General features: G+C 42.2%; 1 protein-coding gene across 1 annotated transcript; it reads right to left on the reverse strand.

Moving 5' to 3' along the window:
• Positions 1 to 436: 436 nt before the first annotated feature.
• Positions 437 to 7,700, reverse strand: LOC145229475 (uncharacterized). The gene is made up of 18 exons (XM_080094814.1): positions 6,885 to 7,700; positions 6,353 to 6,438; positions 5,676 to 6,269; positions 5,409 to 5,606; positions 5,244 to 5,337; positions 4,940 to 5,144; positions 4,796 to 4,873; positions 4,562 to 4,714; positions 3,677 to 4,492; positions 3,427 to 3,605; positions 3,151 to 3,369; positions 2,835 to 3,008; positions 2,699 to 2,761; positions 2,057 to 2,274; positions 1,756 to 1,963; positions 1,584 to 1,671; positions 1,376 to 1,507; positions 437 to 1,094 (listed from the first exon to the last, which is right to left on the reverse strand). Exons 1-18 carry the CDS (start codon positions 6,959 to 6,961, stop codon positions 945 to 947), a joined length of 3,732 nt encoding a protein of 1,243 aa, XP_079950940.1. The 5' UTR covers positions 6,962 to 7,700; the 3' UTR covers positions 437 to 944.
• Between the last annotated feature and the right edge of the window lie 6,091 nt (positions 7,701 to 13,791).

The raw sequence follows: 13,791 nt of genomic DNA on the forward strand, positions 1-13,791 counted from the left end.
TACTATATACGCTACGCCAATAAAAAAACCCATTAGTTTGGGCTGGTCCTTTTGTCATTTTTCCTAAGTTTTTAACCGTGCACTCTAGTTCATTTTTCTTCTTCTGTTCATATTGCGTTTATGACTTTATCCACTAGGTGGCAAAGTTGAGCCGTTTAAAATACTCGCTTAGTGTTTTGTCAGGCGACAAACATTGTATTTCATGCCATATTTGACATTTTGTTCGCGTTTAAACAGCTATATGTACAGTAGCATTAGCAAGAATGGGCCATGCTTTCTATTTGTACAAATACTGAACATGTGTTAAGGGCAGCACAGCTTGCCAATAAATGAATATTTTGTAGAAAAATTGTACTTTGTATGCTGTTGCTTCTTTAACAAACATTTATCATATTTGCCCATGAACTTTTGCATGCCCCGCCTCATTGATACGCAGTGAGTGTGATTCCGTTTATTTGACAAATAATCTCTTTTTGTACAACCTGTGTGCCACAATGACGTGAACAAAATAACAGCACAAACACAAAACGGCAACAACATGGCTCACAAAACGCAACGCTGTTTTGTAGTTAGCCGACCAGGGCTTAAGAAATTTCAACATTCATGTAAATCATGACACACTCTCGAAATTGAACCAACGCAAACCAGAAGAGGTTTGTCTGGTGGTATAACTTAATGTAGGTGATTTTAACAGTGAATCTAATATGTACATCAGCAATGATTGCAAGTAACATAGCGCGCAGTTGAGCGGACAAATGTCATAGCAACTGAAGAGCATCGACAGGTGGTAGAATCGCACGGAAAAAGCCATCGCCATTGAACTAAACAATAAGAGGGGAGAAACATTGCAAAAACACAAGAAAAAGAAAGAAACACAAAGGAATGCTAAAAAATAATATACAAGAACTTTCGACTAATAGCGTGAGAGGAAGTGTGAAGAACGCTTAAGAAATAAACTTGGTCAGATCAAAGTTTGACGGCACAGCCTCGCGAACGGCGTCCAAAAGGGCTTGGTTGTCAGGATTCCCTGGGTTTTGACAGCAATGACGTAAATTGGCCAAGTAGGAGCGGAAATTTTCGCGAGTTGGGAATTCCTGGGGAAGTAAGGGGTAAAAAGTTCAGTTCAAGTTAAGAATTTATTACAGTTTTATTAACAAAGAAATAGTTATCTTAACGCTTTTTCGAAAGAGTCAAGACACTGTTTTATTTACACTGAGTTATAAATCAGGCCTACTAAACCTTAGTTGTAGCGCCCACCACTGGAAGTTTTTAAACCAAAAAGTTTGAGATGCCTCGTTTTAAACTCTTTTCTTTGTTTACAATAGGCCAAAATTTCAAAGAAGTTTTTTTGGAGCTTGACAATTTGTACACTTACCCGGGAATGGGGCAGAGCGATCCCGGCCAGATATCCGAGTAGTTCACGTTCTGATTCTTGTGGTTCGTCCTGCTCGTTTTCGCTTTTTTCGCTTTCCAAATCCATGCGACTGTCCAAGGCCTGGTCAGTGTGCTGCGAAATAGTAAAACACGGTTTATTAACTTTGTCGCTTACCTTTGGGTCGAATAATAAATAAAAAGGGATCTACCTCTGTCTGATCAGGAGTTGGGATATCGCTGCTTTTGTCAGTTTCATTTAAGTTGGTCTGAGTCTCTAATGGTTGTGTTGCTTCGCTACTACAAAAACAAAAACAAAAGTTCTATAATGTGTAAAAAAGCATCCCGCTGTCAAATTCCAATATTTGACAGAAACACACTTACATGGTTCTGGGGCAGTCGAGTGATTGTTGTCGGTTGTGGACGCTAACGCGCTCGTCAATTGGATCCGAAGTGTTTCGTTCGCAGCGTCTGTCGTCCAAGTTTGTTAAAGCGAAATACGAATCGCGTGCCATGGCAAAAGGAACGCGCTTATGAATCATGCTCGGCATATCGTAGCTGTCACTGCGCGGTGATGCCTTCGTGGTAAACACTAAAACGAAGATGTAAAAACAATTACCATCTAGCTAAGGATGCCTAACAAGGATGTTGGTTGTATAAAATCTTATCTCTTCAATTGCCGCACCTTTCTGCTCAGGTTGACAGAGGAAGTGTGGTTTATTGTGCTGTTTGTCTTCTATATTCTGTTGTGACAACCCGCCAGTGAAAGACTGCGATGTGGAGGCCGATCTGTTTATGTCAAACGTATCATCGTTCGCCATAAGATTGTTTGCGGCTCCAGGGGACTTTGACATTCCATGTTGGGAAGCACGATTTTTTCTTGCCAAGGGACAACCTGACGAGCTGCAATTTCACAAAACGTTTAAATGCGACAAGTGAAACCACTTCCCTGATAAAAGATATAAAATACGAACAACAGAATTATGACCAATTGTTGGCCTTTTAGACGTGGAAAATCCACTAACACCATACCTCACGGGATACCCACGTTTTCGATAGGTGGCGCAAAGAGCACTTTTCACATTTAAAACGTTATATCTCTAAAAATGCCCACGGCTATTAAGGTCGGGGTAAGGTTTAGTATTTAAAATTCAATAAAACTAGCAAAAGAACTTATTTACTAATGTAAAATTTGTAAAAACCTCTTTGGCCGCTAAATAAATAATTCAGCTCTTTACGCCACCTGTCGACAGTGGGTCTCCCGTGAGGTATGGTGTTAATAGCTCTACCTTCAGTTAATGATTGTCACAAAATTTTCTACTTATACCTTCTATGGGACGTGTAGTTTCCTGTGACGTGTCCTGAACCGTCGCATCCTTCGGTTGGGCACCTGATAATTCAACGAAATCTATTAAACTGTTGCCTTGTTAAGGTTACTGGAGAGGCCTAGATGTGACACTTACTTCATCTCTGAGGCGCAGGCTGTGACCAATCCTCTGGGAGCAAGTGGGCATCCTGACAAGCTTCTGTGTGACGTGTAATTGCCTGTAGAATGTCCACTTCCGTCGCATCCGGGCATTGGACAAGTAAGCAGCTCTTTCTTTTTCCCGGGAATCTTCTGACGCATGGGCGCCAACCTGTAATGCGACAACCGCTTTTCAGTGAAATGCGTTCGCCCCGCGTCTCGCACACAGTAATCAAAACAAGAGTGAGCTTCAAAACACACGCCAGTACTACTCAAACATGCGGAAGTTGACTTGTTGCAGAAAGCAAACTTACGGAAACGGCACGTTCGGGCTGGCTCCAGTCTTCACCAGCTCGCGTAGTGCTGCTGGAGAGAGTTGGCTGTTTCGGTCCAAAGCCGCGTCGTTGGGTGACAGTTCACCGTTGTAAGGTAGAGAATGAAAAGATGGCGACTGATGTGGACTCGGATGAACTCTCTGCAAATCCTTGACATGGAGATTGGAGTTGTTCTCACACATTGCGCCCCCGTATGATCTGTAAGACATATTATGTTAGTCTATTACCTTGCGGCATGCAAACTGAATAACGTACCTCTGTGACTGTGCGAAAAATTGGGCTTGTGAAAAGGGCGCTGGTCTGAAACGTTCAAACCCAATCATGCTTGGATGATGTTTTTCACCAGCAGGCTCTGACTTTGGCGTTGAATGTTTCAAAGCATTTGGGTGAATCGGTTGAAATCCGGATTGCAACAAAAATTTAAGATGGCGTTCCTGAAACGTAACAAAGAGTCAAAACTACACCACTCAAAAACATTGAAGCATATAAACTATATCAAATTTACCCGATCTGGTTTCGCATCATCTACCATCTTGCTCATTGGGGATTTTTTGTTTGGTGCTTTTTGTTTTGTCGGTGTTGAGAATGCAACAGGTGATCTTGGAATCAAGGGTGGAGACGAATTGCGCGATGAAGGTTTTACAGTGAGATCCAGAGCCCCATTTCCAGCTGAAGAAGGGTCGTCACCGACAATGGTTTCACTTCGTTCCCTCTCAACCGACTTGGTCGCAGGCTTTGGGTCTCGACTCGCAATTTTGAGCAGCTCACCATCGTGTCCGGGACTATCGCCATATCCAGAGTCTCTCCTCTCGTCGTCCTTTTCGCTTTGCTCATCGGATCTAACAAAATTCTCTTCGGTCTCCGAGGGCCGTTCTTTTTCTTGCACACCGACTAGAGGAGCTGGCAACTGCATCCTGCGCTGGTCGAAGAATGGGTAAAAGGGCAATAATCCAGCGGAATGCTGAAATCGGCTGAGAACCTCTTCGGTCAAGCGGTTGGTTTCGCGCTTTTGGGCTTCTTGCTCCGGCGAGCATATAATTTTTGCGCGTTTTACCGGGTTGTGCGCCATGTCGCTATCGGTAGCTCGATTCGGTGTGGTTGGTGGACTGCTACCCACATTAGGTGAACGCCTCATGATGGACTCGATGCTATGAGTAACTTCTGACGTCTTCGGAGGGGGAGATGGTGGTGGGGAAAACGATCTTTTTCGTTTGGGCGAATCAGCACATTCGCTTTCGTGGGATTCCACCCTCACGCTGTTTCGTCGCGGTACTTCATTCAATGCAATGCGATTTCTATCTACCAGCATCGGCTGATGAAGCTGTAACATAACAAAATATCGTTAGTATTTTGCGCAGTGTAGGAAACAGGAAATGCTCAAATGACGTACCCGCAACATCATCTGCTGCTGAATTCGCATGGCTTCCATCGCAGAAGCAAATATCTTGGCCTGTGCAAGTGACTGTTGACTGGGCGGGCTGTAATACGGTAGCATCAAACGCGGTTTCAAACTGGCATTGATTTGGTTAAAGCGTTGTGTAGCCTGTAATGAAGAATATAAATATTATGTCAAACGGCGCTCAATTGTCTTGCGTCATTAGTGGAAGCAGAATTTTGTACTCACATTTAAAACCACGTTGCCTGCGGTTTGTGTGGTTTCCCCTCGACTCGGAGTAAGACTGTCCCTGGTTTGTTTGGACTCCTGCGTTAAATGTTGTCAGTTGCACTTGCGTCAACAAAGCTAATTCCAATAAATTACATTACTTACTTGTCGGGGTTCACTTTTTCCGTAAGGTGGTGGCAAATTCAAAGCTGAAGCGGGAAATTTGTCCCTGTCCATGAATGGATACACCAAGGGTCCTTGCTTTTGAAATTGTGAAAAACTGGGCTTTCTACCATTAGGCTGTTTCGTATCGGCTCGCATTTGCTGTTGCATTCGCTTGTTTTGGGCCGCGATTGGGCATCCAGAAACACTGTTCAAGCAAAGAATTGTTTTTGTAAATAATCAAACTCAGCATTTGTTTAAATTGCCTCAGAGACTTGGGTGTATTAAGAACGAATTTGCTGTATACCTGCGATGCGTTTGCCGATTGCCATTCACGTGACCCTTGCCGATGCATCCAGGAGTGGGGCACTTGACAGATCCTTCATTCAGGGCTTGAATTGCTGCAGAACAAATTACCCTGTTTCTATTACTGAAACTACAACCAATACCCAATCAGTGAAAAGAGGTTTACCATCTTTGGGCATTTGATCCTTCAACGGACAGCCACTGAAGCTGCGATGATGGGAATACAGTCCTGTGATGTGGCCTTCTCCTCGACAGCCTGGGGTGGGGCACTTGCTGTCTTTGCTGTAGTTGTTTCCCGAATTAAAACCGAGATGGTCACTCGGGCCTTCACGCTTTTGATTCGTCGGTTGCGGTGATATTAAATCTTTAAAAGTAATTTTAATCTATCATAACAAAGTCATGCCAAAACCCTACGTAAGTAAACTTTTCATACCTTTTGAAACCATGTGTTGCGGGTTTGGGCGAAAACACTGCATGTTTTTCATGCGTTGATCGGAAGACGGGTTTCTCGTTTGGTTCAACATTTCCAAGTTTATTTCCTGTGATGTGTGCATAAGTCGGGCCTCTGATGTCGATGCGTCCTTATCACCTGTTGGGTCGGGGTTGAAAGTTGAGCTGGTTTGATCCGCAAACTCGCGGCCACTGCATTCTGAAGTAGCGACGGTAATATTGTTTTCGTTGTCACTTCGAACTGGTTCTTCTCGGATCAAATCTTTTCCATCACGTGCTTCGTCACACATGACTGCGTCTTGATGCGTGTCGGGCGGTGACTGTGGTGGACTTATGTTTGATGGCTCTACATTTAGGCGGCCTTGTTGCATAGCAGCGTGTGGGGGGAAACCCATTCGGCTACCGATTAATTTCGTAAACATTTCCAAAAAGCGATTGGAATTTTGCATCTGAAATGCTGGAAACTGTTCCATGTTACGTTCGCAATCGGCCTCAGCTTCGGGACTACTGCTTCTCACGCTTTCGTCGCTAGACGGCGTATGAACGTCGCTGCGAGTTTCGAAAGCGTCCGATTTTTCTGTGACGGAAAAGAAATCGCATTTTAGGAATAAATTTCCACTTAAACCAATTACAGCATCCCAAGGATTTTTTCTACAATACCTATCGGTTGAGGAGATTGTCCACTGGTGTGAGATTTGTCTTCAGAAAACCTCGAATTGTCTTGGCTGTTCACAGATAGGGCATAGCTGCAAAACGTCAAAATTTTAATTTGCAATCAATATCAAGAGCAAGACAAAACGTGAGTTCATTAAAGTTCTTTTTTCAAACGTTTTGTTTTATAACTAGAATAAAAGTTATTTCCGGGTGATAAAAGACAGCGCATTTAACGTCGTTTGTCGCAATGTTTTGTGGAGTTGATGTCCCGCCTCAGTCGCCGCGTGATCTTTGCAAATTAACTAAAACACCGTTTCCGCTTGCTCTCTTTTCTGACGATGGCGGAAAGATACAGTTACTTTGTACGTAGAAGTGTCCCCGGTCGCCGCCCGCATTGTTGCGTCAACAATCGAACTATAAATTTGGGACGCCAGATGACTTTATGACTGGAAACTGGACCAGTCAGAATAACATCACATGGAGATTGGCTTAACAATGACAAAAGAATTAAACAAACAATTAGCATCAGTTTGCATACCTGAATGTATTCGATTTGTCCGCAACGTCGCTTGAGTTCGGCAGAACACCCATGACTTGAGCCACAGCGGTATCCATGCTCCAGGCTTATCTTTTGGGAAATCGCAACAGTATGTATTTTAAATGCTTGAAATAAACCACTGAAACAAAGCTTATAGGAAAAAAAACTGTGCAGAAAAAAAACACTTTACTACTTGCACAACTAAACGGCACTACTGCTAAAACACAAACAAAATGGCGTTTGCACTTAGCGCCTGTGAGTTCGGTTGCTTAAGCCGATACTGTTGCACAACGTTCTGTTACGTACTCCTGTAGTTGACAACTAATTTTGAACACAATGCGATTTATGTCAAATTATATACATGTTCCCGTGTCAGTTGTCAGAAGCTTTGTCATTGCTTTTCTGCACGACGAAATGCACACACAACAAGGACGTAGTGAAACGTCGGATATTGTAAGGAACTGTCAATTATAAACAACGTCGAATAAATGTTTCTGAAAACAATTTCATCTGTCATATTGCGTTTCACGCCGGTTTTCAAATACAAATTCTCAAATGTTATTTTTAAACAAAAACAAAACAACTTTCAATTTTGAGACAAAATTCTCCGCATAACAAGTTTCATGACATTTGAATGTGTAACCTCTTCTATATAAATCTCCACAGAGCGTTAAAACCTGCTAACTGAGTCAGAAAAGTCTCTCGTTGGAACACAAACTTCAGCAAAACTTTCTGTGGGTGAAATAAAAACTTCGACAGCTGTACTTCGTCCAAAACTCGGCACCTGCAATGCGCGCTGTGTCCCTGCTACCTCGACTTCTCTCTATTCGTGTTGCCTTCAGTTCCGTCTTATGTCTGCCATCTGTCCTCCTATCCACTGCCTTTTTTTCGTCAACGCCAGAAAAAAAGAGACAACAAGTTTCGTGTACAAAGGCGCGCTGGCTTATGAAAATCCAGCAACTTGGTCCGTTAAATTTTCCTTGCGACAATTAATCGAAAATTGATTTATACACAGCATGCTAATTTATGATAACACACCAATGCAGAGATAGCTGCCCATTAATATATGACAACTCGTGTGCCATGCTTATACCATAAACGCCATTTTTTCTCCAACTATTTTATTACTGGTAATTTGTGGTAATAAGCAGGTGGTTGTTTGTTAAGTTGACAAGGCACCTTGCGCGTTTTCAAAATCGCTTTGTTTTGTCACAATTGGAACAGCGAAAGCGCTTGTCCAGTGCACCAGCTTAAGTAACCGGACAAAATAAATCCTTTGCAATTCATTGGTGTTTAATACCTGCAGTTGGGAAGATGAAAGGCCAGCACGGGAAACAGCAATTACCAAAATGAAGGTTAAGAACTTACATGGACGTAAATCGCTCGTCCTTTCCATTGGTCACCTGATATCAAGGTGCGTGCCACCGGGAAACAATTGTCCAAGTTTAATCCCATCCTTCCTAAACAGTCGAATAGCGCACCTGACCCGCAGCTCGGTGATTGTTTACAAACTTTGACCTCGCTTGGGCAATTAGTCAATTTGCACTTGCACTGAACAACAGGTCATTTACCTGGTAATAGTTTTGCGTCACAGGCGTTGACATGGCAATTTAAAAACATGAAAAAAAAAAACGCAAGGGCACCTAAATGTGATTTTTTTATGCAACTGGTTGCCCTTTGTAAAAACGGAATGATGGAACTGTATTTTTTAACGCATCGATTTAATTGGGTAGAAAACGTATTTTTGTAACTGTGATTATAAAAATCTGGTTCCCTTTAAGATGCCAATCAGTTCCGATTTTTGGCAGGACAATCAAAACCGTACGGTTGCAGTTGTCTGCTGCAGCTGCACTTTAACAAGGTCGAGAAAATAAATCCCCAAAACTAAAAGGAAATGCACGTGCATATGCATCTGTCAGATGGAAAAACACAAAAAACAAGGTCACGGCTTAGAGGGCATCGCACTGTAAACGGCTTGATTGTCTGTTTGGTGGGATTATGGTATCATCGCCACATGCGACTTCATGAATTGGGGACGGCGGCAAAATTTTAATTGCACTTGCTATCGGAAAGTACTGAACGCTTATGAAAAAAAAAAAAAAAATTTTACACGTTTTTAAAAATGACAAGGAGTCAACGTGGACAATACTAAAATTGAAAAAAAAAAATGCTGATCAAGTAAAAAAATACTTGTCATTTTTGATCGACGTACATTTACGGACTAAGGTAAGTTACCTCAAATACGTATTAACAGAATTTCAAAAATAAAAATAAAATGATTTAAATGCGCCAGACCCATCCACTATACATATGTGATACGTTGTCGTTAGTTAACGGTTATTATGCGGTATTGCATTTTTGCGCCTTTTGCGTTAACTAAGTGCATCACCAATCACGCGCCCATTAGTTACGCTTCCACACTCGGCGCATCGCTGCGCGGCAACTTGGCACGCGCAATCCGGGGCCCGGACGGCGTTGATCGCTATTCATTATTCCCACGAGTTCGGGCGTTTATGATATATGCGTGCGTATTATGACGGCACAATCACTTGATGCGAAGGACAGATGTTTTTGTGAGCTTTATCTTTGGCAAAGTAATCGATCGTCCGTCGAAAATCGATCATGTACGAGATAAGGAAAGTGCTGCAAAACTACTCGGCGCTGGTTTGATAAACAACCGACAAGTAGGACTAGTGTCAGTGACGCATCTGCTCGCCACCGAGTTTCGACTTTGCTCGAAGACATCTGTCGCGTTTTCCCTTAAAACTCACGACCAATGTATCGTTTGGCGTAAAAACTTTTCGCTCACGACCAAGCATTTGAAGTTTGCAGTAGTCAAAAAGCGTGTTATCAACAACGACTCATATCTTTAGCGGCAACATTGGCGACAGAATGGATTACCACAAGCCTCATTAATTCAAAATAAAAGGTTTTATATTTTAACAGCCAAATTAGGCGTCTTGCATAGGACGTCGAAACGTCGATTGTTTACAATAAAACTGCTGGATGAGCAATACTTGGTCAGTCAAATTAAAAGTTGCACCTGAATATTTTTCTCAAAAAATCTATAACATCTGGGACAGGTGCGTCTGCACCTTTGAATTCACCAAATAGTTTTATCGTACACAGTGTTAATTTGTAGCAGGTTTGATGCATGCGTGTGGAAAGCCTTTTGTGTTAGATGTTTCAGTAGCCGTGCGAGTGGTAAAAACGGGGTTCGGTTTGCCAGTCCACAACAACAACTATCAATTATTTCTAATTTCGAGCGGAAAGTAATTCGCCTGCTCGTCACATCTGTCTCGCGTCAGCAACAATAAACAACAATCGACAACTGATTACTGCCAATACTTATCTCATTACACAGGTTCGTGACTAACGCGAAATTTTGTCCATAATGTCATCTGCCACTTTACAGTTCAAACAAATGACGAAAGGGCATGGCCGAAGTACCGAGACAAGTAAAAAAATTCAACCTTCTGTCACAAAACTAGGCAAAATCGCTTCCCAATGTTTGCACAATATGTCGCGCTGGTGCTATTTCGCCGTTGTCTACGCGGTCAAACGAAAATAGAGCCAAAGAGACACAAAACACAGAGATCGTAGTCACGCGCAATGACGTCATCAAGGGTCGCAAACTAAAACTGTGTGCTTGTGAAATGGGCCGAAATTTTTTGATGAAAGTCCAAAAATCGGGGCGTCGTTTTTCCCAGCTCGCAGAAGTCGGGATATTGATCGTCGGCCAGTTATGGCGCTGTTGACTGTTCGCTAAAGTAAACAGCCAGCATCTGGTTAACGAGACGCGTAACGAAGCGAACAGCCGTCAACAGTTCAACTATACGAGTCACTTTTCGCCATACAATGTATTGATTTTTTGATAGGAAATTGGAGAACTATATATTTTGTAAGTATCGGTGATAAAACGTCCGGCTGTCTCTCCACACAATTTTTCTGGATGAACTTACGTTTTAAAAGCGTTTCGCATAAATTGTATTAGAATTCGTTCTAAGTTTGCCATCTCACGATTTGTTACATAATATTACACAATCATAGAATATTACATAATTTAAGTACATTGTAAAAGCGAGCATTTGGGTAATTTACAGTCGATAAAGGACTCACGATATTCAAAACAGTGATAACAAGCGATATCGAGTGCCCCGAAACAAAACGGTGTAATCTTAATGGCGTAAAACATTTTCTTACATAATCAGGATTTAACATATTTTGAAGTTTAATGTAAGTGGTGTAAACGCTACTACTGAATAATGCAATAAAAATATATGTTTCGAAGAGTTGTGTTGCATACCCTAATCAGCATTGCAGGGGAAAAAATGTGACATTTTTGAACTTTTTCGAAACTTATTTAGCGAAATGCACAAAGAGAAGTTGGATAAAATAACAAATTTTGGAACTGTGGAAACAAAATAGTGATGGTACAAAAGTTTCTCTCAAAAAAAAAAAAGCAAAATTCATCTCTCTCCTAGCAAAATAATACACTATAGACGCATTTTGCTGTTTTCATTTGTTAAGAAATTGGGTTAAACAATCTGCATGCGTAACAGACTTTAACCACCTGAATTTACCCAACACTGTAGACACTGCTCATAGTAATATGATTCACGATTGCACAGATGGACTATTACGGTTTGCACCTTGCAGCTTGTTTATCAGATCGTCCCACATAGTGGCGCAAAACTAGGGTTCAATGCGCGAAGGCCAAAACAGAAATTACACACGGCCAAGATAATGTCAAGAACTGTGTATCCTTTGTCTCTGATGTGGGGAGTTTTAAAATCTTCGGCAATTAGACAATCGGCGACAATCGATCACCGCTTGTACAAATGAAAGACAGACTTATCCCTAATGCAGTAATTGACCTAATATTTTGCATTTACCGACCTGATCTTCATATGAGATCAAAATGGAATCTTGGTCGCCGTGGGATCTGCCAGGAAGAACAATTAACATTACGATGGCATTTAAGAACAAGCTTAATTATGTCAAAACGAAAGTAATTAATTTCTTTCGGAAAGAAAGCTCGCCCAGCTTAGGAAAATACGGGACATAAAAAACAAGAACCTGCCGGAGTTAAATCAGGGACATGCCCGCAAAGCCCTTTAAAAAAAATTCAATTTGCCTTTAGAAATCCTCCCCTTGTCCCAGGGCAACGATTTTGATCAGCACTCGCGATTAAATTACGCCAACTCGATCGTTTTGTTATTGTCAATTTGCAGGAAAGCAGTTTTTCCGTTCGTTTCTTGTAAAGCGGGCCTGAAAAAAACCCTGGAGCCGAAAATTCCATTTTATTCAAGGATAAGTCGATTATTACCACTGTTAATGTACGGACACGTCTGTACGAATGACTTCAGAGATTCATGAAAAGGGCGCCCCCTTTGACAAGCGAACTTGTCCTTGTTTCACGCAGTCGGCTTTAAATTCTACCACAAACAAACGCGAGAAACGTTTCTTCTTGTGTATTACTTTAAAAAAAAGGAATAATAGTTTTCGCACCAAGTTTTAGCTCAAAAGTTTTGTTTGTGAAGGACTTTATGTCGCCTCGGTCACCAAAACTGTGTAATTAGACAAAGATATGACCGCACATGCTGACATAAGGCACTACAGCAAAAGCTAATTAGCTTTCAAACCCTTTTTGACGAAGCGCAAACCAGCATTTGACCGGTCAAATTCGATCCAACGTCAGGCCATAGGCTGTGCTAAAGTCGTGTCAGGCGCTGTTGTGTTGGAATGTCCTCAGCGCAAGCGTACTTCTTGTAAAACCCCCGAGAGCGAGGCAAATTCGCCACGCCTGTCTCGGGGTTCATTTCGCACTTTCTAGGACAAAAACCGTACCCGTTCCCTTTGGTCCTCCCTTCAAACTTTTATGTCGCTGCATGAAACCACAAGGGCGACAGCGGTGTCTTGTGACGGGCATGGAAGGAACGCGGTCGCTTTTGGCCCCGACAGAAAGCAGCGCACGACAGATGTGGATAATTTAGTTTTTTCATTAAAGTTTTTAACATTTGCGAAGGTTACGTCGGCAGCGCAGAGTTGCTTGAGGGACGGTTAAGGTGCGCGGCGCTTCACTGTCCGATCTGCCATGAGCAGTGGCACGCGCGCAGCTAGAAAAGCTTACGAGATGCCCCTGCACGCAAAATCATATTGCTCATGTATAAAACATATCTTGGATTCCCGTGGGCTCGGATTGTTGCTGATTTACCTAAGGTTTACTCATATGCTTATTGTGTACTTTAATCAGCAGAGCGCTGCTTAGCCGAAAGGTTCACAGCGATCATGATTACTTTGGGACTTGTGCGGCACGCGCCAACCCCCTCACAAGGCAAACAAGCCCCGAGTATCTCGACAGCAATTACCCCGCCGGCGATTCGTTTACCACGCTCATCACGTTATGAGGACAAAAGTGTAAGATGTTTGATGAATATTTGATGAGGTGGCGAAGTAGTTTTCACTGACCTCGTATTAATTCCCAAGCGATAGCGGTTGATAACTCAACCACACCAAACAGTTGCCATTCTCCATTAAATTGTCGATAAAGGTAACTTTTCCCCAAAATTAGACAAACACTAACTTTTAACAAATATTGATCTTAAGATTGCTTACTGCGCCTTGCTATGAACGTTATACAGGATGTTGCCTTAAAAGAGATTTACATTCCAACGGGTTGGTACATGAAGCAGTAGAAAACAAACGCTGAAAAAACAGAGGCTTATAGGTGACCCTACCTAGAAGTTACCAAATATGACCTGTCGGCATAGGATTGTGGCAGAAAGAATGTGTAACCGTAAAGAGAAAAAACATAAATATTTGATCGATCCATTGTGTGTGACCCCCGGGCAAAAGTTTCACAAAAAAATACTTGCCTTGGCGCCAAAACTACGAGAGTTGCGGA

Source organism: Phallusia mammillata, chromosome 5 (genome assembly GCF_965637545.1).
Source record: "Phallusia mammillata chromosome 5, kaPhaMamm4.hap1.1, whole genome shotgun sequence".
NCBI classification, from domain to species: Eukaryota; Metazoa; Chordata; class Ascidiacea; order Phlebobranchia; family Ascidiidae; genus Phallusia; species Phallusia mammillata.